Below are 27,716 nucleotides of genomic sequence, written 5' to 3' on the forward strand. Positions count from 1 at the left end.
TTGAAATCAGGTTGCTTTGGGTTTTGATTCCTTACTGCACTTTCAAGTTATGTGACCTTGCTCAGGTAAATTGAAATTGAATTTTGGTTTCCTAATCCATAAAAATGAATTAGGGCTGCTGTGTGGGCTAAGTGGAGAATCCAGTGTCAGGCAGAGAGGAAGGAATTTGTAGTTACCTTACCTTGACTGGATTAGCTCTTCCAGAACGAGCTTTTCTTGCTCTGTCCCAGAATAAGAGTGTTTCAGAGCTTTCCTGCCTACAGATTAATTTAAAGCTACTGGTATGTTCAGTTGATGAGCCCATCCTGACAGGTGTGTCTGTTCTTAGCTCTTGAGCCTAGTGGGCCTCTAGGCAAGATGTCCCTGCCCATCGGGATGTACCGCCGGGCATTCAGCTATGATGATGCCCTCGAGGACCCTACGCCCATGACTCCTCCTCCATCGGACATGGGCAGCATCCCCTGGAAGCCAGTGATTCCAGAGCGCAAGTATCAGCACCTCGCCAAGGTATCTGACCCCGCTGACTGCTGTTGGCAGGCCCAACCCCTTCGTTCTCCTTCCTCTGCTCCAGAAGCTGTCAGCGGTTCCTGACACCCATAGAATTGGGCAGCCACCAATCCCTATATATGTTATATTTTCTGTAGAGTTGGTAGGCCTTTTTCCTTTTTAATTCAAAACTAGAATGGCTGTGTCTTTTTTTTTTTTTTTTTTTTTTGGCTGTGTCTTCTACCTGAAATACAACCTCTCCATCCCTCTCCTCCCCGTCCTCCCCACCCTCGTTTCCACAGTATTAAATCCAAGCTCCTTAGTCTTAGTCTGGCTCTGCATGGTCTAGGTCCTGTCTGCGCTCCCTCCCCTCCAAATCCACCCCCCACCCTCTGTGATCCAGCCATGCAAGTTACCTAAGATTTCTTGTATTTAATAGGGTATTTGATGCCTCTAAGTCTTTGCTTCTCGCTGCTCCGATTGCCTGGAATGTTCACAGTCCCCATCCTATCCTCGTACTTCATCTGCCTGACAGATGGCATCCTTTAAGTCTTAGCTCAACCATCTCTTCTGTGATTTTCCTCCGTCCTCCCAGTAAGACTATCACCCCTCCTTTTGAGGTCTCCAGTGTACTGTGGACCCCTGTTACAATCCCTGTGTTACTTCATTGCCCTCCATTAGCTTCCTGCAGGCAGGGGCCCTGTCTGATTCATACTCCATCTACAGTATCTAGCAGAGGACTTGGCATAAAGTGATTGCAAAAAGATGCTCATTGAGTGATTAAAAATTGGCTCTTTCCTGAACATATGCTGTGCTTTTCCTCATGCTGTCCCTCCTGCCTCAGATGCCCTTCCCCACTGCCATCCTATGTGAGAGCTGCCTCCTTTGTAAGGCCCTCCTGACATGCACACACATACCTCGTTACACACTGATCTGCTCTCACAGCCCTTTTGTGCAGTTGGGCTTCATGGGTTCTGACATGCTTGTTGCAGGCTTGTTTCTGAAGCCTGTGCTTCCTGACTGCAGGGACTGTGTCTCTCTCGCCTCTGACTTTCCAACCACCAAGAATGCCAGAAAGGTGGTCCTGTTGCCTGAATAAGCTAGGCCCACCCAGTTCAGATGAATCCTTTTAAGCGGCAGCTATCGTTTCACTGCACTTTGAGCTGTGTGACAGCTAGGTCCTGACAGCAAGTACCAGTAAGCAGCTATCTAAGCAGACCTGGGTGTGAGCCACCTAACAGTCTGTGCACCAGCTGTGAGCTTGGGCTTCACCCCTGAGCCACAGTGTCTCTGTGTGAGAGATGAAAATACTTTGTCATGGAGGTGCCGTGGGCATTAAATAAAAGAGGACTGGAGGGACTTCCCTGGTGGCACAGTGGTTAAGAATCTGCCTGCCATTGCAGCGGACACGGGTTCAAGCCCTGGTCTGGGAAGATCCCATATGCCATGGAGCAACTAAGCCCGTGCGCCACAACTACGGAGCCTGCGCTCTAGAGCCCGAGAGCCACAACTACTGAGCCCACGCACCTAGAGCCCGTGCTCCGCAACAAGAGAAGCCACCACAATGGGAAGCCCGTGCACCGCAATGAAGAGTAGCCCCCACTCGCCGCAGCTAGAAAAAACCCGCGCGCAGCAACGAAGACCCAACGCAGCCAAAAATAAATAAATAAAATAGATAAATTTATAAAAAAAAAAAAAGAGGATTGAAAGGCCTGGCACATATTAGGTGTGGAGCTGATGTTGTGACTCCTGGCTCCGGGCTTAGCTTCCCTTGGCAGAGCTGTATGTGATCCTTCCTTTCTAAAGAGTGTAGTGTTCCCCCCCGCCCCCCCAATACCATTAAGCTCTCAGAACAGGGCGCTCCTTGCTATGAAAGTGCCCCCTACAGCTCTGGGGCAAGTTCCCTATATCAGTTTTCTACTGAAATCTGACCCAGTCAGTTGTTGAGGTGGAAACATTTTGTGTAAAAAGTATTGGCGGTACTAGGGGGAAAGGGCCCCAGCAGCCTGCCTGTGATGCCAAAACAGCAGACTCAAGGGACGGGAGCAGAAAAGAAGCAAGGCTCCTGATAGCTCTTGGGAGGGCAGCCCACTACCTTCTTCATTTATGAAGGCTGCTGCTTGCTTCTCTAGGCAAAGAATGGGCTTCCAGTTTTCTGCTGTGTCCCAGCTGGAACAGCTGACAGTTTGGAACAACTGGCCTTTCTAAGGAGAGCTCAACTTGACTCATTACATGCATTCTTTTGTTTGTCCTAACCATCCATGCCCTAGGCATCCATGTCCCAATCGTCAGCCGTCTTCCAAGTGAGAAAGCAGAGGTTCAAGTTTTGCTCGAGTAAGGTCACAGCTGAAGAGTTTAAATCCTGTTTTGTAACAGGGATACATTTCAATACTTCCTTCTACTCCCCTCCTTTCTGACCATCTTTCTTCTCGATTCCTTTGGAGAAGTAGAGAACAAAGAGTAAAACCCAGTCCTCTGCTTCCAGTCAGTCCTGAGCACGGTGTCAGGTGTTTAGATTAAGGAAGGCAGCATGCTCCAGCTCTCTCATGTTAAAGCTGAGGAGCTACGTAGACTTTCTGGTTTGTTTTAAAAGACCGTTATTGAACCCTTAGAGCAGTGGTCCTCGAAGTGTGGTCTCAGGGACCAACAGCATCAGCATCACTTGGTAATTTGTTAGAAACAAAATTCTTGAGCCCTACCTACTGAATCAGCTCTGGGTTGGGGCCCAGCAGTCTGTTTAACAAGCCCTCCAGGGGATTCTGGTGCTTGGCAAAATTTGCGAACCACTTAGCGAATGCAGTGATTAATTAAGCAAAAGCAAGCATGGTGCTTGGTACACGGTCAATGCTTAGTAATAGTTGTTTCTTCTGTATCCTTAGGGGCATATTGTGTTTTGGACAGACATAATCTGGAAAGATAATAGAGCTCAGAGCTTCAAATTCTGGCTCTCCCACTTTTATAAATACAGGCTATTCGTATAATGTCATATCTTTTGTTACTATGGATAATACATATCTAATTGGGTGTGGACAACCAAGCCCCCCTTCACATATTTTCTCCTGTATCTGATGACTCCCAGAGGAGTAAGTTGAGGCGTGTGACTCCCTTGTCTGGCTCAGGTGCCTCCTTGCCCCTCTTGAACAGGTGGAGGAAGGAGAGGCCAGCGTCTCATCCTGTGCCCTGCCATCGGCCATTGATGGTGCGGACAAGGTCCCCGTGGTGAAGGCTAAAGCTACCCATGTCATCATGAGTTCTCTGATCACAAGTAAGCATTCTGCGCTCTCAGAACTGGGGGCGGGGAAGAGTTTAGGCTTCCTACAACTAGCTGCGGGAGTTCTGCAGACACACTTGCCTTAACCTGTCCTAACCCGGCCCGGCAGAGGTCAGTCTGGCTGCTGAGTCATCACCAGTGTCGAAGCTACATTTAGGTGGAAGACTTGCCCAACGTTAAGCATCTCAGTTGATTTAGGTGCGCTCCTGCTGCTTCGTTGCTACAGCCTTATTTTCCCATATCCATCAGCGTGACCTTGGGCAAGTTACTTAACTACTGAGGCTGTTTCCTCCTCTGTGAGATGGGGAATCTGGCCGGCAGGTGGAGGGGAGGATTAGATGGCACCAGTGCTCAGTGGCCGGGAGTGGCTGCTGATACTGTTTCAAGCTCTGCTGGAGAAGGAGACACACTGAGACATCTCCCACCGCCCCTGCGCTTATTTTTTTAAATTAAATGGCTCAAAGTTGTTCCTCCTCTTGGATCTTGAGACAAGATTGGTGCCTCAAGTGTCTTTGGTCTTAAGAATGTGTGATTTGTGGTCCTGATAAGACTGGAAACAAGAGAGCTTGAATTTTTTTAAAAAATCTTACAAGTTAACTAAACTTGTTGGTTCCAGAGGGCCCTTCTAGTTGCTTCTAGTGGGAAGTTAACAATTATTAGATATACAGCTCTGCTTGTCAGCAGCAGCCTCTGCCAGGGGCAGGGCACGTAGAGGTTCTCTTTAGTTGGCTCAGTTTTGATGTCGGAAGCCCTTGTTTATCTGCTCTGGAGGGCATCAGTTAGTCTTGGGCAATTCCTGAAGAACTCACCCAGGAACCAAAAGTCCAAACTCTTACTTGGACTTTTTCTTATTCACATAAATGCACTGTTTGAATCAGCAACTATTGCTTGTATTTTGCAAGCTTGAGAAGGTGTCCTGGCAGTGTTAGGAAGCTTAGTCATTGTTCTTTTAGAACAGTGTAACTTCTTTATTGAAAATAGAGTTTACTAAAAGTATAGAACATTATAGCGCCCCAGTATATATTACTATCACTCAGATACTTATTTGGCTTAGTCATTTCCACATATATGCATATTTTTATATAATTGCAAATCTAATAGACAAACCATTCTATCAGTATTTTTTCAATTTATATTACGATGAACTTTTCATGTTGCTGTAGTCATAAATTAAAAAAAAAAAGCTGCATTTAAAATCCTGGCATTTTAAATACCAGGTATCGTGTTCATTAAATCCTTTCCTGCTTTTAAAATTTTCAAGTGACTACATGGCAAGACTGGAAAACACCTTTATACGTTTAGTGTGTGTGTGTGTGTGTGTGTATGTTTCCTTTGCTTCTATTTCTGTTGGAAATAAACTAGTCCCTTAGAAGGGGAATGACTAAGTCATAAAGGACATCTGGCATCTGGACTTTTGGTCCTCAGCTGCCACATTCTTGTACATGGGGGTGTATTACATAGTGTGTGTACAGATTAAGCAAAAATTCCACTGTCAGTCATTCCCAGGTATAACTGACATTGATGACAAGATAATCGGGTCAGACTGCCCTGATAGTGAGTTGAGTCTGCCTGCTGTGCCAGGCACTGTGGTGGGCAGTTTCACACACAGGAAACATTGGATCAGTAGACCTTGGTTAGTTCAAGGCACATTCTCTCTGGTTTGGGTCCAGTTGCTACTTTGGTGCCATCTGTCCTAAACGTGGCCCATTTCTCTTTGGTGAAGATCGTAAAGAGGGTGGTGAGTATCTCTGAGGAAACTTTATATTTGGAGAACTTGCACTGTTTCTGAATGTCAGCTGCCTTCTTCATGTTGCATTTCTGAATACAAAGAAAATGTCCTAGGGTATGAATGAGAGGAAGGTAAGGAGTGTTTCCCTGGAGGTTATCAGGCTGTCCCTTTAGGAGTAACCTGCTCTTTAGCTTGCTGTAAGGGAAGGCTTCTTTCTGCCTAGGCTTCGTGTGAGGTTCAGAACTCCTGCCACGATGCCTGTCTGGGCGTCCTTCTCGGGTGGCCAGTGTGTATGCCCTTGCTCCCGGGGAGAACAGTGGATATCTGTGTTCATCTCCTCCAGTTTGTGATGGGAGAGGGGGGTGGGCATGACTGTTATCTCCTCTGTTCCCAGAACAGACCCAGGAGAGCATTCAGCGTTTTGAGCAACAGGCAGGGCTGAGAGATGCTGGCTACACACCCCACAAGGGCCTCACCACCGAGGAGACCAAGTACCTTCGAGTGGCAGAAGCACTCCACGTAAGCTTGTTTCTTAGGAACTTTTAAAAAACAAAACCCTCGGGCTTCCCGGGTGGCGCAGTGGTTGAGAGTCCACCTGTGGATACAGGGGACACGGGTTCGTGCCCCGGTCCGGGAAGATCCCACGTGCCGCGGGGCGGCTGGGCCCGTGAGCCATGGCCGCTGAGCCTGCGCGTCCGGAGCCCGTGCTCCACAACGGGAGAGGCCACAACAGTGAGAGGCCCGCGTACCGCAAAAAAAAACAAAACCCTCATCATTCACAGCTTGAGGTGTGGCTGTGGTTTTGAAGTTACCAGCTCAGCTAGTTGGGGGTGTGGAGAGTGGTGGAAAGAGGCTTGAGCAAGGAATTTAGAGCAGGTTTAGTCCCCCTTGTGGTCGCACTTTCTAGCTGAAAGCTCCCGGGCTCTTGGCCTCGTAGTTTCTGCTTATCCATCTATAAAACTTACTGTTTCCCTTACTTCTAGTTCGGAGGGTCAGATGAGATTCTGAGCTTACACAGGTGATATGTGTGAGCACGTTATGAACAACAAAGCCAACGTGGGTCACTATGTACCAGGGTGATTGACTCTGAGGGCGAGAAATGGGAGTCAGGCAACCTCAACAGAGGTAACACTGGCTAGAAAGGAATGTTATGCTCTATGTTTAGTTTTTTAAAAATTAAAATAAATATAGAATTGGGATGTTTTTGCTTTCATTTTAAAAATTGGAACAAATGGAGAATTTTCAGTAAGGTTAATAATGACCAAATAATTGTATGAATAAAATAAAATAGTTTCAAATGATTTTCTTTCAGGGAATATCACTTTATACTTAATAGTGCTTTTAAGATTTATCAAGCACTCATATTCACTTCATCTTCTTATTAATCCTCTGACATAGATACATCCATGTTTTATAAATGAAGAAGCTGAGGTCCAGGGTTATGTATTTATTAACCAGTCATAGTACCTGAAATCAAGTCTCCTGATGCCCTATTTCCTGTTGGTTTTTCTCCATATTCCAGAGTTGCCTGAGAATCTGGCTCCCGAGGGGCTCACAAGGAGGATCATGATATACAATACATGGAGGAGGAATAGTTGGGGGTTAGTGGCCTGTGGGCAGGGATATGAGACGTTGTGGATGGCTGCATTTTGTAATGAGCATCCCGGATGATGTTTGCACACTAAACTTAAAACCACTGCTGTGGCGGGTCAGGGTTGGTTTGGTGTCCAGCTTAAGCTCTCAGACAAGACAGATCCTTCCGGAGAGGGGCACTGTCAGCCTTTGACACTGAGAACTTTCCAGGGTGGGTGTCAGTCTGAATTCCATTTGCACAGTTCACCCCATATAATGGTGGAACTGAATCTGGCCCACCTTCTGCATCTTGGCCATAGGAGTAGAACATGAGGATGGCTGAAATGCCAGCTCATGTAACTTGATATGTTGAGTGTTGAGAAAATTCATCACGGTCATTTGTTTGAAGTATAGCCTGGGCTGAGCATTGGTGTACTAGACACGGAGCACGGAGACCGTATGGAAGCCTTGACCTAGGAGCAGTGAGAAGTAGGCTTGTCTCCCCTGCTAGACTGCTGGTCTGTCTGTTAGATGTCTGTTTACAACGCTGAGGGCAGCTGGAGTGACTGGTTATGGGAAGGAAGGGCTGCACAGAGGGAGCATTTAGCTGGAGGGGTTAGCGGCCAAGTCTTGGCGCTGAGAGGCTGGGGATGGCGGGGTGTGCGCGGTAGCGGCAAAGAGGGCAGTTGAGGAAGGCCCGCCACTGGGGTTCTGGCTCGTCCACTTATTGGTTGGTCAATGTGGACAGTCGAAAGCTCTGGTGTGGAATTAGTACAGAGATGTTCAGGATATGCTATAGAATGAATACGTTTTTTTAAAAGATGGAACTCTAGTATGGCAGAATCAAAGGAATATCTTCCTATAATCCAAAACTATTTCACCTCTTCATGTTTCCTTTTGCCTGAAGTTAGTGTGAACCAGGTTGTTTATACCCAAACTTAGCTGTTTTGTATTTGCTGTGATTTTTAAAAAGCCTCTCTTCTTACCCATCTGAGCAGAAACTAAAGCTCCAGAGCGGAGAGATAACAAGAGAGGAGAAGCAGCCGGCCTCCACCCAGTCCACCCCAAGCAGCAGCCCCCACTCGTCCCCTAAGCAGAAGCCCAGGTGAGCCCTTCCTGCAGCCCCCACCCCCCCAGTAGCCGTAGGCTAAAGCAAAGCCAGTGCCACGTCCAACACTGGGAGGTCAGCCTGTGGCTTCCGAGCCAGGAGGGGGAGCTGACAGTCCCTACTCCTGGCGTGGGACACTTCTAGAGGTGTAGGAAGAGGATGTGTTACCATTTCATTCTTTCTCTTCCAGAGGCTGGTTCACTTCTGGTTCTTCCACAGCCTTACCTGGCCCCAATCTTAGCACCATGGATTCTGGAAGCGGGGAAAAAGACAGAAGCTCGGCAGATAAATGGAGCGTCTTTGGACCAAGATCCCTCCAGAAGTCTGATTCGGGTAAGGCTGCCGCTTCACGAAAGAGAGCAGTGGTGGGCATTTTACCATGTATGTTGGTAGCTTCTTACTAATTTTGAAATCGTTTGCTCTGTGGTTTACTTCTGTAGGAGGTTTTGCCATCCAGGCCTACAAAGGAGCCCAGAAGCCTTCTCCAATGGAACTGATTCGCACACAAGCCACCCGAATGGCCGAGGATCCAGCAGTGTTCAAGCCACCCAAAATGGACATCCCAGTGATAGAAGGGAAGAAACAGCTGCCGCGGGCCCACAATCTAAAACCGCGGGACTTGAATGTTCTCACACCCACTGGCTTCTAGAGCTCTTTCTGTTCCAGGGACTCTGGATAGAGGTGGCTTAAGCCCAGCTCCCCTTTACCTTGGCTCTGACATAGGAAAAGTTTTGTTTTCTCTTTTTAAAAAACTCTCAAACTGAGGCTAGAGCTGGAGACATAATTGGCTTTTGAGAAACATTAGTGCAAAGCTTGTCCTTGTGTGGAAGAAGCCATTTTGTACTGCTTTAATTTAAAGTTAGACTAAACCTCAGCAGTGATGTATAGGGACCTCATTACCTATTTTTGTATCACTTACCCTACACAAGAACTTTGATCATTACTTAATAGGTAAATAATATTTGTGTTGTTCCAAAACCAAGGCTTCTTGATTCCTTTACCACTGTCCATGTGCGCATGGACAAATCATGGCATAGAGGCGTTCACTGACTAGTTTAGATGACTTTGGCCCTCTTGGCTGTGCTGGCACTGTGTGCTCCAGCCTTGTCAGTTATGGGGACCCAGGATCTGTTTGAGATCTGGGTATAGTTAAGAGCCAGCCTTGGTAGGGATCCCCTCTGTTTTCTGCTGAAACCGGAATCTCCTTGCTTTTTGGTAGACCTCATGGATCACTTTGTCCTGCAGCCAGTTCTTACGTAGTACCTCTTGGGCCAGTGCTGTTGGAGGGATGCTTCTCTTTTGTGTGTCACAGAACAAACACTAGCCTTACATATCCTTTGTTGCACTTTAAAGTGAGATTAATTTAACTCCCATTTGGTTGAAAACTTCCAAAGGGAGAAAATCCAGTCTACTGGTTTGGTATAGATAAATGGATGTTAAACTTTCTTAAAGGAAGTGGCAACTGCAGTTCGAGTATAGTCTTGCGGTTCATACAAAACTAGTGTCACCCTATTTTGAGTTTCTTGTTCAGGCCAGGGCCTGAAAAATTCTTTTCTGGGAGGTGGAAGAATTAAAAAATTTTCTGCATGCAATCATTTTCCCCCCAAAAGAGCCTCATACCTTTCTAAACACGTACCTCACTGAGGAAAGGGACGAGGGGAACCACCTTTTCATTTCTCCTCACTGTGTACATGTTCAATCATTGTCTTGAACACTGTCTCAAATTCCTGCTGTCTTTTGCTTTGGACAGTATGGTGTCTACACAAGGAGCTGAGCTGACCTTCCCACAGAGATGCCCTGGAGTCTAAAATGATCAGAACAGTTAATTTATTTGTGTTTTCTGTTATGCTTGTTATCTCTTAACTTGTTTTGACAATAAAAATCCTTACTACTTTCTCAAATGTGGATGGAACTTTTTTTGGTTCTGTTAAGAGTAGTTATTCCATTCTGCCTGCTTGCAGTCATGAAACCGAAGCGTGATAAACTTGGTATTTTGAAAAACCATTGCTTTTTTATTGTATGTATGCTTTTAACATCAGATTTTTTGTAACACACTCAATCCTTTTGTTTTTACCCCTTTCATTGCATTAGATCTTGACAGACTGGCCACAAAGTCAAATTCATAGGCAATATCACAGGTCCAATATAGGATGTTTGTTTTCCATTAGGGAGAAACAAATATCTCTTTCTCTTTCGAAACAGGTTGTCAGTACCTTGAATGACATAACATTGATGTCTAGAATTTGTTCAGCACACGGATTCTTTTTTCACATCTTGAAATGTTAAACATACAGTGCATATAGTATTACCTGTTTCAAAAGAAGTATAGATAAATAATTTATTAAAAAATATATACACCTTATATATTTAAGCCATATCTGAGAACAGGCTAGGATAGGATTATAAAAAAAAAGATATTTACTAAACAGAAAGTTATTATAGCCTACAGATAAATAAGATAGGTTTGGTCCTATAAGATTTTAAACTACTTTTTATACTTTTAGAACTTCCAAGTAATTTGAGATAGAGTTCAGGAGGTATTCTTGGCGTTCAGTGCTTAGAAGGACCTCAGGGTCTGCTCCAGGCCTGTGGAGAGGCGTCTGCGTCAGGGTTCAGGTCTGCGGCATAGAAAAGCAGGAGCTTCAACAGGTGCACCTTGTCTTGGAGCTGTGGGACGAGCGGCTCCCCCAGCATCTGGACCAGGCGGCTGCGGAAGGCCTCGATCTGTTTCTCCACGTCCACCACTGTGATGTCATCTCCTTGCTGGGGCTTGGGCTTAATCCTTTTGATTATTAAGTCTTTTCGATCGATCACTGAACTCCGTAAGTGCTCTGCAAGAGGGAAAAGGTTAGCGGAACTGTTCTGAACTGCTTTTTATTCCTTTATGACTTGGGAAGATGAAGTCCAATTTTGGTAGGTAGGGTCTAGGCAAAGACTTGATGAGTTACTAGGATACAAGTCAAAGGGCATGTGAGTACCTGTGGTACCTCCATTTCCAGTCCTTTGTTCTTGGTCCTCTTTGGACCTCAAGTTTTACGTATTAAAAAATGTATTTCAAAGTCATTTTAATTTTTTTCAGAGTAGTACATGCGTTGTTTAAGAAAATCAAATTCTACTCAAAGGCTTTTGTCCCCTGTGACCGTTCTCCTCCAGTAGCAGAGTGAAATAGAGCACATTTCCCTGCTTAAAACCCTCCAGATACTTGCCTTTGCTTTCAGAGGCCAAACTCCACATTGTTCTGTGGCCCAGCCTGCCTGCCAGTCTCCTCTAGTCCTGCTCTCCTTCTTACTACCCGGATCTTACCTCCAGTTCTTGAAACAAGCTCTTCCTGCATCATGGCATTTGCACTTGTTCTCTCTATCTGGACTGCTTTTCCCCTAGACCTTTGCATGCTTACCTCCTTCTCATCCTTTGGGACTCAGCTAAGAGGCCCTCCCTGACTAGAGTGAGCTGCTTCCCTCGTTTCCCCAGTGTTCCTCTTCATCACAGCACCTGATTTATTTATTGGGTTGCACTCACCAAAACTATAATTGTTTTTGTTGGCTTGTTCACTGTCAGGCACTGTCACTGCAGCTAGAATGTCAGTCCATGAGGGCTGGGCTCAAGTCTCTGCCTCTGACATCACGCACTGGGAAAGGGGTGTACATCCTCATCTCTTCCATGTTCTTGCTGGTCACCAGAGAATAACTAGGCAACCCCAATTGTGGGGCATCCTACAAAATAACCGCCCTGGACTCTTCAAAAATGTACATATTACGAGAGACAAGTAAAGGCTGGGAGCTGTGTTAGATGACAGGAGACTGAAGAGCATAACAACCAAGTACAATGTGTGCTGTTTGACTGAATCCTGGCCCAAAGCAAAACTGCACACCTATAAAGGATGTTATCGGCACATGTTAGATAATACTAAACCAAGGATAAAATGAGCGGCTGGCGCATAGTTGTTATGTAGGGATATTCGTATTCTCAAGCTGAAGTATTTAAGCATGAAGGATTACGACAGTGCAACTTTAACTGGTTCAGCAAGAAAAAGGGAAAGAAAAGAGCGCATAGATGGATTAACAGATAAACCAACTGTGGCAAAATGTTAACAGCTTACGAATCAAGGTAAAGTTTGTATGGGTGTGCATCGTACTATGCTTTAAACTTTTCTGTAAGTCCAAAAATAAAATACTGGGGAAAAGTACAAAGGTCTAAAGGTATCTCATTCCAAATCCATAACTCAGTCCCAACAAGGTTCTGGAAGTGTGTGGAATTGAGGGAAAGGAGCTCAAGGTTACATATAAGGCAAATGAAGTGAGAAGAGCCCTGCAGCCCTTCTGACTCCCAGGTGCGCCAGAGGCCACAACAGTATCATTTTCTCTATCTCATTTATAAAATGGGGGTAATGGCACCTTCATTAACAGGGTTATTAGAAGGACTGAACTACAGTGTCCAGAAATTTGGGAAACAGAATAAACTGAAAAGAAAGTACAATAAATACACTGTAGAGTATCCAAAAAGTCTGGAAACATAGGAGGTGAAGCTGCCTTGAGATGTCATTACAGGGCCCTTTCAACATTCAATCAACAAACATTTACAGTGAGCACCTACTCTGTGGAACTGGGCTAGACTTCGGGGATGCAGTGGGATCACAGCCTTGGGCCCAGCCCTCATGGACTGACGTTCTAGCTGCAGTGACAGTGCCTGACAGTGAACAAGCCAACAAAAACAATTATAGTTTTGGTGAGTGCAACCCAATAAATAAATCAGGTGCTGTGATGAAGAGGAACACTGGGGAAACGAGGGAAGCAGCTCACTCTAGTCAGGGAGGGCCTCTTAGCTGAGTCCCAAAGGATGAGAAGGAGGTAAGCATGCAAAGGTCTAGGGGAAAAGCAGTCCAGATAGAGAGAACAAGTGCAAATGCCATGATGCAGGAAGAGCTTGTTTCAAGAACTGGAGGTAAGATCCGGGTAGTAAGAAGGAGAGCAGGACTAGAGGAGACTGGCAGGCAGGCTGGGCCACAGAACAATGTGGAGTTTGGCCTCTGAAAGCAAAGGCAAGTATCTGGAGGGTTTTAAGCAGGGAAATGTGCTCTATTTCACTCTGCTACTGGAGGAGAACGGTCACAGGGGACAAAAGCCTTTGAGTAGAATTTGATTTTCTTAAACAAAGCATGTACTACTCTGAAAAACATTAAAATGACTTTGAAAAGATAGAATTGGCTGAATAGAGTGGGATATAGGGAACATGTGGGTTAGGAGCAAGAATTTGGAATTTATTAATACAGGAAATTCAAAGAAGCAAAGGTTGGCAGTGCCCACCTAACCACCATCCAAGGGGAGGAAGTCTTGGCCAGTGGACTTGAACCATTCTGGTCCAGTTGGCAACGCCTTGGATTTTATGCTTCAGTAGAGGAGAGTTCTTACATCGGAGGTTCTTGTGATTATTGTGTGAGGTGATTTATGTAAAGGGTTTATTTGGCACAAGGCCTGGCTCAAGATATTCTGGCTGGTAGTATTATTAGTTCCTGGATCAACACTAGGATCAGCTACTATTATTTTATCATAATCATCGTCACTACAGGAATCTCCAATCTAACAGTCACACTGAGCTCTTTATCTTCTCTGCAGATCTTCCATTTATCTCCACGTCAGTACTGGGCGACATCCTTCAGCCTTGGTCACCCATGCCCTGTCACACTGATCTTCAAAGTGCTTCTGATCCGTCACTGCCTTCCCCACTGCACCACCCACACCCTTGTCACCATTATCCCTCCCCTGACCTCTCTGGTCCTCGGCCAAACTATTTATCACACATCAGGCAGAGTGACCTTACTTAAAACCACTTTGATGGGTTCCCTTCACTCTGGAATCAAGGTGAAATTCCTTAACACGAACTCCCTAACAGGAGGGCCCTTCACACCTGCTCCTGTCTAGTACCGTGGTCTCGTTTCGTGCTATTACCCCCTTGCTCACTGTATCCTAGTCCCACCAGTTTGCTCTATGTTCCTTGGACTCATTAAGCAACTTCTTGTCTCAAGGCCCTTGGACATGCTGTTTCTTCTTTCTGGGAAACTTTTCCCTCCCTGTTCGCTTGGCTAACACTCAGCCCAACACTCACGCAGGGCTAACATATCTCAGCCCAAGTATCACTTCTTCAGGGAGGCCTTCCTGGGTTCCTCCATAAACAGTGTAAGTCCTGTTTTGTGCACTTGTACTTTCCTTCACAGCATTTATTTTCATTGCAATTATATGTTACTTGTGTGGTGGTTTGTTTAGGGTCAATCTCTTTACTAGACAGTTAAGCTCTAGGAGGGCAGGGGCCATGTTGGTCTCATTCATTGAAGTTTTCCCAATGAGCCAGGCACAGAGGAGGCATTCAGTAAATATTTGTTGCCTGGATGAATGTATGAACTTAACTGATCTTGCCTGAGTCTGCTTTTCTCCCCTCTGTGGACAGGGCTCCTTGCAGGAAGGCTGTATGTGAGACTCTCCTTGGAGTGAACAGGTGTCTGACTTCCGCATCGCCCTAAGTGGTCCAGCAGAGCGGAATTCAGGAAAAGCATGCATTTCATTCATTTAAATACTATATGTTTAAATTCCTAGAATTCATAGTTTCAAAATATGAGGTTCTAATTATTCATAAGCATCAGGAAAACTCACGGCATTATGGCAATTCATAATTTTGCCGAGGCTGACTTGAGTTGCATGGTTGTGAAACTGGGGTGTGGGGGATTGATTCTCTCAGCCAGAGAATGTGAGCTCAGCCGACAGCCCAGCATCCACCTCTCAGTGGGGCTACTCTGCCCTCTACAGAAACATTTTTACAAGATGTGGGGCTTCAAGATATACTTCTCCCCAGGATCAAGGGTAGATACAAAAGTATTTTAACCATGTATAGAGAGTTTAGAAAGTGGGGGGTCAGAAATTCCTTAGAATCTCACCTTCTAATCTGACCCAGTGATTTCACAGAAAATTAGTTCCTTCCAGTGTGCTTTCACCATATACAGACTTTGGCAACAGACCTGGCTCTGCATTTACTTTCCTCTCAGCCTTTGTTTTCCCATCTGTGAAAGGTGGGTGGTACTCACCTTCACAGGGGTACTGGGTTAGATAAGCCAGTGCATGCGCATTTACCTATGCTCCCTTCCTCTATTCCTCCATGCTAAGAGGTTCCCATAAACATAGGGCGAGCTTAGGCTCCCCAACCTCTTCCCTTCTTCCCCTGCCCTTGGAGCTGGACAACTCCGGCCGACCTCAAAACACACTCAACAATGTCCTCAGCCCACTTGAAGAGGACAGAGATGACTAAGGAGCCCTCACAGTAAAATGCCTACTGACAAGGACACTGACCATTTCAGGGAACCATTCAGCTGTGTTCTTTGTAGTTCTTTGTAGGACTCTGTTTTCAAACTACTGGTTCTAAATATTTTTTTCTCCTTAACTCCTGGTCTCCAAAGAAGCTGGAAACAACGTTAAGGATAAAATAGCATTGGAACACACTCCGTTTATTCTTGGTCAATATACACTGGTCTGAGGCCTTCCTCTCCTTTATTCAAGGCAGAAGAATATTCTGTAATAAAAGTAGATCCCATGTCCATCTTAAATTACTATTGCCCATGACCCAGGTGTATTCCCTGGGACGCAAAACAGAAATGAACAAGAAGTCTTAAAGGTGAACTTTAAGCAGAACCGAGCTGCTTTAATATTAAACTTTCAGCTAGATCTCCAAAAGAAACAATTACAGAAACCTCCATAAGGCATGGAATTTGCCTTTGGGGCTTTGTTCTCAGAAGGACACATGCCTTTCTTTGAGCGTGTTAAAAAATGCACAAACCACACAATTACATGTCGTGGCCTTGACAATGCTCTCTCTTATGTTTTAGTTACAGGCGCCTGAAACAGAGAAGACCCTCCTGGCCAGATGACAGGCAGCTAACACTGACTGAGCGCTTTCTACGTTTATCTCACGCCCATTAGCAATCAGTCTTGGCAAGTTATGTATTACCATCCCCGTTCTATAGAAGGAAGAAACTGAGGTCTAGAGACATAAAGTTAGCTGCCCAATGCAGAGTAGGTGATGGAGTTGGGATTTAAACCCAGACCTTCTGTCTTAAATCCAGTGCTTTTTAAAATGTTTCTGTAACAGCTTCCTCAATTCCAGGCCCAAGAGGGTGTAAGGACCATCTTATCTTCCCAAGTGCCACTACTGAGCTAAAATCAACCTCAATATGATCATGGCAGGTAAATTATGTATATATGTATGTGTGTGTGTGTGTGTGTGTGTGTGTGTGTGTGTGTGTGTGTATATATATATATGCATTTTTCCCCCTTACTGATGGAGAATAAGTTGGACATTGTACCCCTCAATACTTGAGAATGGATTTCCTAAGACCAAGGGTATTTACTTTCATAAGCCAGGATAATTATAAAAAAATGAAACTTAATATTAACACAATACTATTATATAATCTACTTAAAATTTACCAATTGTCCCAATAATGCACATTATAACTTCTTTTTTCCTGGTTCAGGATCCTATCCAGGATCATGTTTTATGTTTAAATATTCATGTGCTTTAGTTTGTTTTTAATCTGGAACAGTTCTTCAGTCTTTCTTTGTTTTTAAGACATTGTGACTTTTGAAAGTACAGGCCAGCTACTTTGTAAAAGCCCTTCAATCTGGGTTTGTCTGATGCTTCCTTCTGATTAGATTCAGGTCATGAATTTTTGGCAAGAACACTACATAAGTGATGAGGTGTCCTTCTCAGGGTATCACATCAAGACACATGTCAGTTTTCTCCCCTGAAAACGTACTATCTTTCCTTATGTAATTAATAATTACATTAGTTTCCCCAGGGACCACATTAATCCTTGGCTAATCAAATCATTCTTATTTGAAGCAGCTATTCCATCATTATCCTTGTCAATATTTGCCCCCTGAGTGTTAATTAGTCTAACTTTTCCAGATCCTCACGGATCACTGGCTTTGCCTGTGACTAGAGCAGAGCCACTTTCACAGACTTAAGAGTGTCTTACAACTTTTGCAAGATGTACATTTTTACTTTGCCACTGATTTGCTCTGTATTTGCATCATATTGACGGATATTTACAATGTCCGAGTCAGTGAGCAATCAACCCAACAAAGACGCTGCAGTGATAGGCCACGGAAAGACGCCAGGGCCAAATCAGGTCATTACTAAATCCTTCTCATGTTAGGATGACTTTTGTTTACCTGCACAGCCTAATAACTGTGAGGACCACTGTAGTATCTGCCATAACAAAAATACTATGTGAATTCTTCTGTTTCACAGCAGTGATTCCGGCTATGTCCTTCCTTGTTCCTCACAGTTACACCAAAGAACAATGGTTTACTGAAGCTAACAAATTAGAGTCCCTTATGTAACTTTAATTCATAATAATGTCCACTGTGAGACTCCCACATCATCTGGTTTGTGACCAAATGCTCCTTACCTCTTAAAACATGTTGGTAACTGGATAACAGAAACTGTAGATGCTCAACCAGTTCATCCCATGTCTGCCACTGGGTTTTATCCGACTGCAGAGATAGTAAAAGCAATTGGTAATAAATGCCTTCCTCAGTTAGAGGTTTTGTACAGTTTTCAAGTCACTTTTACATAATGTAAAAAAGTGTAAAACACGTTTACACTTTTACATAATTTACTTAATCAAGGATTAAGGAAAAGGTGTTCTAGGCCTGGAACTGAAACAGGGAAAAATGTACCTGACACTTGAGCAGTGATGTGGAATTGTTCAGAAAATAGAGGGCCTGGGCCAGAGACAAGGGCAGGCGGGTGGGTGTCTCACAGCTGTGGAGGAATATGATTTCCAGCACTTTGCAGCGCAGAAGGTGGCTCTCCATGGTAGTAAAGAACATCTCTCTGTGTGGAGAAGAGATAGAGAGAGTTCACTATCACAGTTATTGTTTCACGGAACATACACCACAATTCTCCCTGAATGCTCTAACCTTTGCCCTAATCCAGAGAAGGCTAAGAAGGAATACAGTGAAGGCCTACAAAATCACAAAGCTTGTGGACAGGGCAGAAATGGATTTGTTCATAAATTCGCAACTGTCAGAAAGAGGGAAAGTCTTTGATATTTGAAAAAGACTAGTTTAGGACACGTTAAGAAGAATTATATCATACTGTAAACAAGAGAATTAATCATGAGATTACATATTTCTGAATGGCCATAATGTGCCAGGTACTGTTTGGCAGAAAAAAGGAATAATAAGAGAAATAAAAGAGGATATTGCTCTCAAAAAGCGGATAGTTGAACAGGGGCAAGAAGTATGCAACAGGAAACCTACATAAAGCGCAGGGCAAGTGTACACGTATGCGAGGTGCCTGTGGCGCTCTAGAGACACAGAGAAGAGAGCACATTTGATCAAGGGGCTGGAAGCAGCCTTCGTATGGAGGAGGTGGCACTGCTGACGGTGGTCTAGGAGTAAAGAAGGCCCGAGGCAGGAGGCATTTCAGTGCAGGGATAAACATGGGTAAAAACAAAGAAGTAAAAGTCATAGCTGGGGCACTGCAGCCTTCTTAAATTTCAAGTCTAGGACTTAAGAGTCCCAGAGGGACTCTGGCCCTTGACTTTGTCACTCTGTGCAGGGCAGGGCTTGGCCAGCGAGGGTGGGCTGGAGCACATTCAGAGGCTTCTGAGCAGGAGGGCTGTAAAACGGGGGCTGTGCTTCAGACAGGTGAATCAAACTCATTGTTCTAAAAGCAATGTCAGCTTCCAAAAAAAAAAAAGTTATGAATCTCAGATGCACAGGGTGAATCTCTGGACTGCCTGAAGGTTTTTGCCTGAAGGTTTGTTTGGTGGTTCTTGCCAGGTCTGCTTGTCATAGCAGTTCTGAGGAATAGACGGCTCATGAGCAGATAAGGAGATGGCAGCAACAGAGCTAGCTCTAGATCTCAGAGTTCTTTCTTCTACAACTGCCCCTTTGCAGTTTTGCAACATCTGGAAAAATAGGGTGCTCTTTGTGCCACTGTCACTTATAAAAATGATAAATAACAAAGTATCTACTCATTTTTATTTTCTTTTTTCCCCTTTCCCGTTGCTGTTCCACCAGGCACAGGTATTATTTGTGTAAAAGCAAGGGTATAAAAGCAGAATAAATACTTTAAAACCTTTGCTTCTTACCATTCAAAAGTTTTAAAAAGTCTGTAATATTTGTGAAAATCCATTTTATCTCTCTTTTTAAAAAAAAAAAATTTATTTATTTATGGTTGTGTTGGGTCTTCGTTGCTGCGCGCGAGCTTTCTCTAGTTGCGGCGAGCGTAGGCTACTCTTCTTTGCGGTGCGCGGGCTTTTCATCGCGGTGGCTTCTCTTGCTGCAGAGCACGGGCTCTGGGCACACGGGCTTCAGTAGTTGTAGCACGTGGGCTTCAGCAGTTGTGGCACGCAGGCTCAGTAGTTGTGGCTCACGGGCTCTAGAGCGCAGCCTCAGTAGTTGTGGCACATGGGCTTAGATGCTCTGCGGCATGTGGGATCTTCCCGGACCGGGGCTCGAACCCGTGTCCCCTGCATTGGCAGGTGGATTCTTAACCACTGCGCCACCAGGGAAGCCCCATTTTATCTCTTTAATGTGCTTTTTTTTTAAAGTACGATTCTATACCTCCTCTGACAAATTTTCTTTTTTAATACAAAGGACTCCAAATTATTACATTTATAAGATATTCCCCCAATTCTTTTAAAGTTTAATTTCTACTCTGTATTCGGCCTATTACTTTCACAAGACAGTTTTCCTATTTAATAACTTTTTATTTCAAACTGTATTTTCTCTTCCAATTTTTATTCCAGGGCCTGCATTTGTCCTGGTTTTATAACCCAAAATGGCAAACCCAGAAATATCCAAGGGACAAGAAAGTAATTTTAATGTATTGGACATAGTAGGAAATGGAGGTACAATTATCTATAGCAATTCAAATTCAAAATTTAAAAACAAGATACAGAGGAAGGTTAACATCCAGATCCAGCCTTAGCAAGTATAGCTGGTATTGGATTTACTCTCCTGTTATCAATAATTATAAACCTGTACAAAATATATGAAATAACTATTTTCAGGCATTGGACAAGCTACTACAAATGACTATTATTCTTGAGAGAAGGGAAACAAAGGTGGTGAACCCCATGTTTACCCCAGATTTCTTGCTGGGGGCACTTTCTAACTAAGGCAGAGGAAAGCGTGGGTCCCAGACAGAAAGCAGTGGGCTTGTTGGGCAGAGCAAACAGAGACTGGAGTTCAGTAGAGCTGAGGTGGCTGGAATTTGTGTCAAAGAAGAGGGAGCTCAAGAAATATGTGTAAGGGGCCCCCTTGGCACACGGACAGGGAGAAGATCCAAAAGCCTGGGAGAGAACAGCTAGTGAGGAGCTATGAGCTGACTGGGAATTCGGGAGAGTACCCAGTGCTGAAAGACATGGGGTTTCAATGAGCTAGAGGAGAGATCTCATTGAACATGTTGGGCATTCAGGTGCAATCCCAGAAAGACTAAGCTACAAGACTAGTATCTTAAGAAGGGTTGATTTAGAACACCCTTACAAATCCTAGAAACAAGGCTTAAAAGGAGAAAGCTAATCTGCCAGTAAATCACTGTCTGCAAGAATGAAACTCAATACTCTTTAAAGGAAGTCAGCAAATTTCAGACTCTCAACAATGTGGCATTCATAATGTTCAGCACACAATGAAAAATTATTAGACAGGGGAAAAAGCAGGAAAATGTGATTCATAACCAGGAGCAAAATGTCCATAGAAACAGGCTAAGAGTTGATACAGATGTTGGAATTAGTAGACTTTAGAACAGCTATTATAAACATGTTCAAAATTAACCAACCAACCAACCAACCAGCCGACCAACTAACCAAAAATATATATAATCAGTGATTAGATGGGGACACTTAGCAAAGAGAAATGGACACTATAACAATGAACCAAACGGAGACTCTAGAGCTGAAAAACACAATACCTGAAAAAAAAAATCACTGGATAGGCTTAACAACAATTGGGCACCACAAAAGAAAAGATCAGGGAGCATGAAGACTATCCAAAGTGAAAAAGAGAAAAAAAAAAGACAAGTCAAAACAAAATAAAACAAAACAACAACAGTAGAAAACACCAGATCCTCAGTGTTCTGTGGAACAGTGTCATACAGCTTAATGTATATGTACTTGAATTCCCAGAAGATGAAAGTTTGGGGCAAAAAATAATGGCCAAGATATTTCAAAAATTGATCAAAAATATCAACTCACAGATTCCAGAATCTCAATAAACCCCAAGCAGGATAAACATAAAGGAAACCACACCTAGTTATAATAATCAAATTGCTGAAAACAAAAAAAAAGCAGCCAGAGAAAAAAGACACATGGCATATAAGGGAACAAAAGTAAGAAATTCTAATGACTTCTCATCAGCAAGCCAGAAGAAAATGGAACATCTTTAAAATAAATTAAAAATACCTATCAATCTAGAACTCATATCAAGTAAAAACACCATTCATATATGAAGGTAAAATAAAAACATTTTCAGATAAACAAAAGCTGAGAGAATTCATTACGGTAGACCTGCACTACAAATAATGTTAAAAGAAGTTAAGTTCTTTAGGTGGAAGAGAAATGATACCACATGGAACTTGGATCTTCAACAAAGAAAGAAGAGCACCCAAAATGGTAGCTATGTGGATCTGATGTGTGTTTTATTTCAGCACCACTAAGCAATTAACTCAATTCTGACACTATTTACCATAGTGTCAGATCCCACAGGTTAAGGGCTCAATCTTACAAGACTGCCCTCCCACTCTCTCTTCAGGTGTCAATTGGAAAGTCCAGGTTGTTGACCTGTGTGCTTCTGAACCACTTAGCTATAGATCGAAGGTTCCCAGAAACCCATCTTAGGTTTGATTAACTTGTTACAGTGGCACACAGAACTCAGAGGAACACTTTACTTACTAGATTACCAGTTTATTATAAAAGGATATAACTCAAGAACAGCCAAATGGGAGAGATGCATAAGGTATGGGGAAAGGGTGAGGCCCTTCCATGCTCTCTGGGTACATCACTCTACAGGCATCTCCACCTGTTTACCAACCTGGAAGCTCTCTGAACCCAGGCCTTTTGGGTTTTCAAGGAAGCTGCATTAGATAGGCATGACTGATTAAATCATTGGCCATTGGTAATTGAACTCAACCTCCAGCCCCTGCCCATTCCCAAGACGTGGGGGTGGGGTGGGGAGAGGGCTGGGAGTGGAGGGTTGGAGTCCCAACTCTCTAATTACACGGTTCCCCTGGCAACCAGCTCCTATCCTTAGGTCACCAAATGCTTTCTGAAAGACCCCTCACTAACATAACAAAGATAACTTGATCACTCTTATCACTTATAAAACTCCAAAAGAGCTCTGTGCCAGGAACAGGATGAAGATCAAATATATATATTTCTTATTATAGGTCATAATATCACAGTTAGGTAGTATAAAGACTTTCCCTCCCATATCTCTGAAATTTTTTTAAAAACAACTAAATGTTTAAAGCAAAAATATGATCCCATCCTGGAGTAAAATGTATGACAACAATAGCACAGAGGATGGGAGTGGGGTAAATGGAAATACACAGTTATAAGGTTCTTACATTACATGTTATGATATAATATTAATTCAAGGCAGACTCTAGTAAGTTAAGAATGCATATTGTAATTCCAAGAGCAACCATTAAAAAAAGTAAAACATTTGCTGAAAAAGCATGTGATAAAATTCAATACCTGCTCATGATAAAAACTGAGAAAACTAGGAATAGAAGGGAACTTCTTCAACTTATTAATGAATATCTACAAAAAAACTTAGCTGGCATAATAATTAATGGTGAACTCATATATATATATTTTTTTGCGGTACGCGGGCCTCTCACTGTTGTGGCCTCTCCCGGGGCAGAGCACAGGCTCCGGACACGCAGGCTCAGTGGCCATGGCTCACGGGCCTAGCCGCTCCGCAGCATGTGGGATCTTCCCGGACTGGGGCACGAACCTGTGTTCCCTGCATTGGCAGGTCGACTCTCAACCACTGCGCCACCAGGGAAGCCCTGAACTCATATTTTAATTAATCAATAATTAATGAACTGAATGCTTTACCCTAGATCATGAACAAAGGTGTCTGCTTTCATCACTGCTATTCAACATAGTACTGGAAGTTCTAGCCAGTGCAGTAAGGCAATAAAAGGCACACTGATTGGAAAAAAAGAAATAAAACTTTCCCTATTTGCAGATGACATGATGGTCTACACAGACAATCCTAAGGAATCTTTGGCACAAAAGCATTTTCCTTAAAAGAAAAAGCTGATAAGCTGGACTTCATTAAAATTTAAAACTTGCTTTTTGAAAGACCTTGTTAAAGAGGATGAAAAGACAAACTACAGAATGGGAGAAAATATTTGCAAACTACAGATCTGAAAAAGGATTGTATCTAGAATATATAAAGACTCTTAAAAGTCAACAGTAGGAGAGCAGAGTCAAGATGGAGATGTGGGAAGACGTGGAGTTAGCTTCTCCCTGCAACTAGGGCGCCTGCCGGCCGCTGGTGGGGGACTCTGATGCCCAAGGAGATGGGAGGAACCCCAAAGTGAACCGGTAGGATGTAGGGGGACTGACGGGGGAGGAGAAGTGGAAGCCAGACAGGGTCGGCATCCCTGATGCCCGGGAGATCAGGAGAGGCAGGCGGGAGGGACTCTCCAGGAAGAGCAGGAGAGGAGGGAGGGCGATTGCCTGGCCTGTCTGGGCCAGGGAGCCTGCTGAGCTCCCAGGCCTGTATCCCCCCCTCCAAAGCCCCATCCAGGCTGCATGGGTCCTGGGGGCATAGGAGGGAGGCAGGGAGATCAGGAGAGGCAGTTGGGAGGAGCCATCTGGGAGGAGTGGGGGATGAGTGGAGGGCGATTGCCCCTCTCACTCGGTATGGGGAGCCTGCTGAGATCCCAGGCCTGTCCCCTGCCCTCCAAAGCCCCCTCCAGGCTATGTAGGTCCTTGAGGGCATAGGAGGGAGGAGGGGAGATCAGGAGAGGCAAGGGGGAGGGGCCCTCCCAGACTGGAGGAGCAGGAGAGGAGAGGAGGGCGTTTGTCCCACCCACTTGAGCCCAGGAAGCCTGCTGGGCTCCCAGGTGAAGTCCCCTGCCCTCTCAGACCAGGAGTGGGGGGCACGCCTGGGCCCCTTCTGTTCCTTGAGCCTAAGCCCCATCCCCCACAGCCCCCAGGGCCTGTTCCAGCCCTGTGGGTCCTGAGCATTGGCCCCACCCACTACCCAAACCTCACCCTTGCTTAGGCCCTGCCCTCTGCAGCCAAAGCCTCCTCTCCCACCCGCCTTTTTTTTCCCTCCTCTTTTTTACTACTGTGGTACTGTTGTACCTTCCGGTTGTTGATTCATCTATATTTTTATTTTTATATTCTTCCTAACATATCTGTTAGTTTCCTAGTCTAATTTTATTTTTTACTTTGTTATTGTATTTTTTTTTTGCCACCCCAGGCAGCTTGTGGGATCTTGGTTCATGAGCCTGCCAGGGTAAGGACGAAGCTCCCGCGGTGGGAGTTCTGAGTCCGAACCACTGGACTAACAGAGAACCTTAGACCCCAGGGAATTTTCATTAGAATGAGGTCTCACGGAGTTCCTCATCTTAGCACCAAGACCCAGCTCTACCCAGTAGCCTACAAAAACCCCAGTGTTGGAAGCCTCAGGCCAAACAACCAGTAAGACAAGAACACAGTCCCACTCATAAAAAAATTTTAAAAAATGAGACGGCAAAATAATATGTCACAGATGGAGGAGCAAGGTAAAAACCTACAAGACCAAAAATATGAAGAGGAAATAGGCAATCTACCTGAAAAAGAATTCAAAGTAATGATAGTAATGATGATTCAGAATCTTGGAAACAGAATGGAGGCACAGACTGAGAAAATACAAGAAATGTTTAACAAAGGTCTAGAAGAAATAAAGAACAAACAGAGATGAACAACACAATAACTGAAATAAAAAATACAGCAGAAGGAATCAGTAACAGAATAACTGAGGCAGAAGAACGAGTAAGTGAGCTGGAAGACAAAATGGTGGAAATAACTGTCGAGGAGCAGAATAAAGAAAAAAGAATGAAAAGAATTGAAGACAATCTCAGAGATCTCTGGGACAACACTAAGCACAACAACATTCGAATTATAGGGGTCCCAGAAGAAGAAGAGAAAAAGAAAGGGTCTGAGAAAATATCTGAAGAGATTATAGTTGAAAACTTCCGTAACATGGGAAAGAGTCACTTAAGTCCAAGAAGCAAAGAGAGTCCCATACAGGATAAACCCTAGGAAAAACACACCAAGACACATATTATTCAAACTAACAAAAATTAAATTCAAAGAAAAATATTAAAAGCAGCAAGGGAAAAACAAAAAATAACATATAAAGGAATCCCCATAACGTTATCAGCTGATTTTTCAGCAGAAACTCTGCAGGCCAGAAGGGAGTGGCAGGATATACTTAAAGTGATGAAAGAGAAAAACCTACAACCTAGATTACTCTACCCAGCAAGGATCTCATTCAGATTCAATGGAGAAGTCAAAAGCTTTTCAGGCAAGGAAAAGCTAAGAGAATTCAGCACCACCAAACCAGCTTTACAACAAACGCTAAAGAAACTTCTCCAAGCGGGAAACACAAGAGGAGAAAAAGACCCACAGAAACAAACCCAAAACAGTTAAGAAAATAGTAATAGGAACATACATATCGATAATAACCTTGATTATTAAATGCCCCAACCAAAAGACACAGACTGGCTGAATGGATACAAAAACAAGACTCATATATATGCTGTCTACAAGAGACCCACTTCACATCTAGGGACATATACAGACTGAAAGTGAAGGGATGGAAAAAGATGTTACAACAGACAAGGAGGGACACTACATAATGATCAAAGGATCAATCCAAGGAGAAGATATAACAATTATAAATATATATTCACCCAGCATAGGAGCACCTCAATACATAGGCAAATGCTAACAACCATGAAAGGAGAAATCGACAGTAACCCAATAATAGTAGGGGACTTTAACACCCCAGTTACACCAATGGACAGATCATCCAAACAGAAAATAAATAAGGAAACACAAACTTTAAATGACACAATAGACCAGACAGATCTAACTGATATTTATAGAACATTCCACCCAAACGTGGCAGAATACACTTTCTTCTCAAGTGCACATGGAACATTCTTCAGGATAGATCACATCTTTGGTCACAAATCAAGCCTCGGAAAATTTAAGAAAATTGAAATCATATCAAGCATCTTTTCTGACCACATGCCATGAGACTGGAAATCAATCACAGGAAAAAAACTGTAAAAAACACAAATACATGGAGGCTAAGCAGTGCACTACTAAATAACCAAGGGATCACTGAAGAAATCAAAGAAGAAATAAAAAAATACATAGGAACAAATGACAATGAAAACACGACAACCCAAAACCTATGGGATGCAGCAAAAGCAGTTCTAAGAGAGAAGTTTATAGCAATACAATCTCACTACAAGAAACAAGAAAAATCTCAAATAAACAATCTAACTCTATACTTAAAACAGCTAGAGAAGAAGAACAAAGAAAACCCAAAGTCAGTAGAAGGAAAGAAATCATAAAGATGAGAGCAGAAATAAATGAAATAGAAATGAAGAAAACAATAGCGAAGATCAATAAAACTAAAAGCTGGTTCTTTGAGAAAAACAAAATTGATAAACCCTTAGTCAGGCTCATCCAGAAAAAAAGGGAGAGGACGCAAATCAATAAAATTAGAAATGAAAAAGGAGAAGTTACAACAGACACCGCAGAAATACAAAGCATCGTAAGAGACTACTACAAGCAACTATATGCCAATAAAATGGACAACCATGAAGAAACGGACAAATTCTTGGAAAGGTACAATTTTCCAAGACTGAACCAGGAAGAATTAGAAAGTATAAACAGAACTATCACAAGTAATGAAATTGAAACTGTAATTTAAAATCTTCCAACAAACAAAAGTCCAGGACCAGATGGCTTCACAGGCGAATTCTATCAAACATTTAGAGAAGAGCTAACACCAATCCTTCTCAAACTCTTCCAAAAAAAATCCTGAACAAAATACTAGTAAACAGAATCCAACAGCACATTAAAAGGATCATACACCATGATCAAGTGGGATTTATCCCAGGGATGCAAGGGTTCTTTAATATATGCAAATCAATCAATAATGGTACACCACATTAACAAATTAAGGAATAAAAACCATATGATCATCTCAATAGATGCAGAAAAAGCTTTTGACAAAATTCAACACCCATTTATGATAAAAACTCTCCAGAAAATGGGCATAGAGGGAACCTACCTCAACATAATAAAGGCCATATATGACAAACCCACAGCAAGCATCATACTCAATGGTGAAAAACTGAAAGCATTTCCACTAAGATCAGGAACAAGACAAGGATGTCCACTCTCACCACTCTTATTCAACATAGTTTTGGAAGTCCTAGCCACAGCAATCAGAGAAGAAAAAGAAACA

The 27,716-nt window shown here is 43.5% G+C and overlaps 2 protein-coding genes across 3 annotated transcripts in view; one reads left to right on the plus strand and one right to left on the minus strand.

Moving 5' to 3' along the window:
- KIAA1191 (KIAA1191 ortholog) overlaps window positions 1-10,061 on the plus strand; it is a 14,278-nt gene extending 4,217 nt beyond the window's left edge. For both annotated transcript variants that reach the window (XM_024742188.1, XM_024742189.1), the window contains 6 exons: window positions 329-507; window positions 3,631-3,751; window positions 5,881-6,005; window positions 8,057-8,163; window positions 8,357-8,499; window positions 8,607-10,061. In XM_024742188.1, the coding sequence (XP_024597956.1) occupies window positions 329-507; window positions 3,631-3,751; window positions 5,881-6,005; window positions 8,057-8,163; window positions 8,357-8,499; window positions 8,607-8,815 (884 nt within the window). In that variant the 3' untranslated portion in view covers window positions 8,816-10,061. The remainder of the gene's footprint in view (window positions 1-328; window positions 508-3,630; window positions 3,752-5,880; window positions 6,006-8,056; window positions 8,164-8,356; window positions 8,500-8,606) is intronic.
- Window positions 10,062-10,147: 86 nt separating this feature from the next.
- SIMC1 (SUMO interacting motifs containing 1) overlaps window positions 10,148-27,716 on the minus strand; it is a 46,334-nt gene continuing 28,765 nt past the window's right edge. The window contains exons 8-10 of the mRNA XM_024742150.1: window positions 17,892-18,048; window positions 17,621-17,705; window positions 10,148-10,997 (exon numbers count right to left, since the gene is read on the minus strand). Coding sequence (XP_024597918.1) covers window positions 10,735-10,997; window positions 17,621-17,705; window positions 17,892-18,048 — 505 coding nt within the window. The 3' untranslated portion in view covers window positions 10,148-10,734. The remainder of the gene's footprint in view (window positions 10,998-17,620; window positions 17,706-17,891; window positions 18,049-27,716) is intronic.

The sequence above is a fragment of the Neophocaena asiaeorientalis genome, unplaced genomic scaffold (assembly GCF_003031525.2).
Source record: "Neophocaena asiaeorientalis asiaeorientalis breed wild unplaced genomic scaffold, Neophocaena_asiaeorientalis_V1.1 scaffold259, whole genome shotgun sequence".
NCBI classification, from domain to species: domain Eukaryota; kingdom Metazoa; phylum Chordata; class Mammalia; order Artiodactyla; family Phocoenidae; genus Neophocaena; species Neophocaena asiaeorientalis.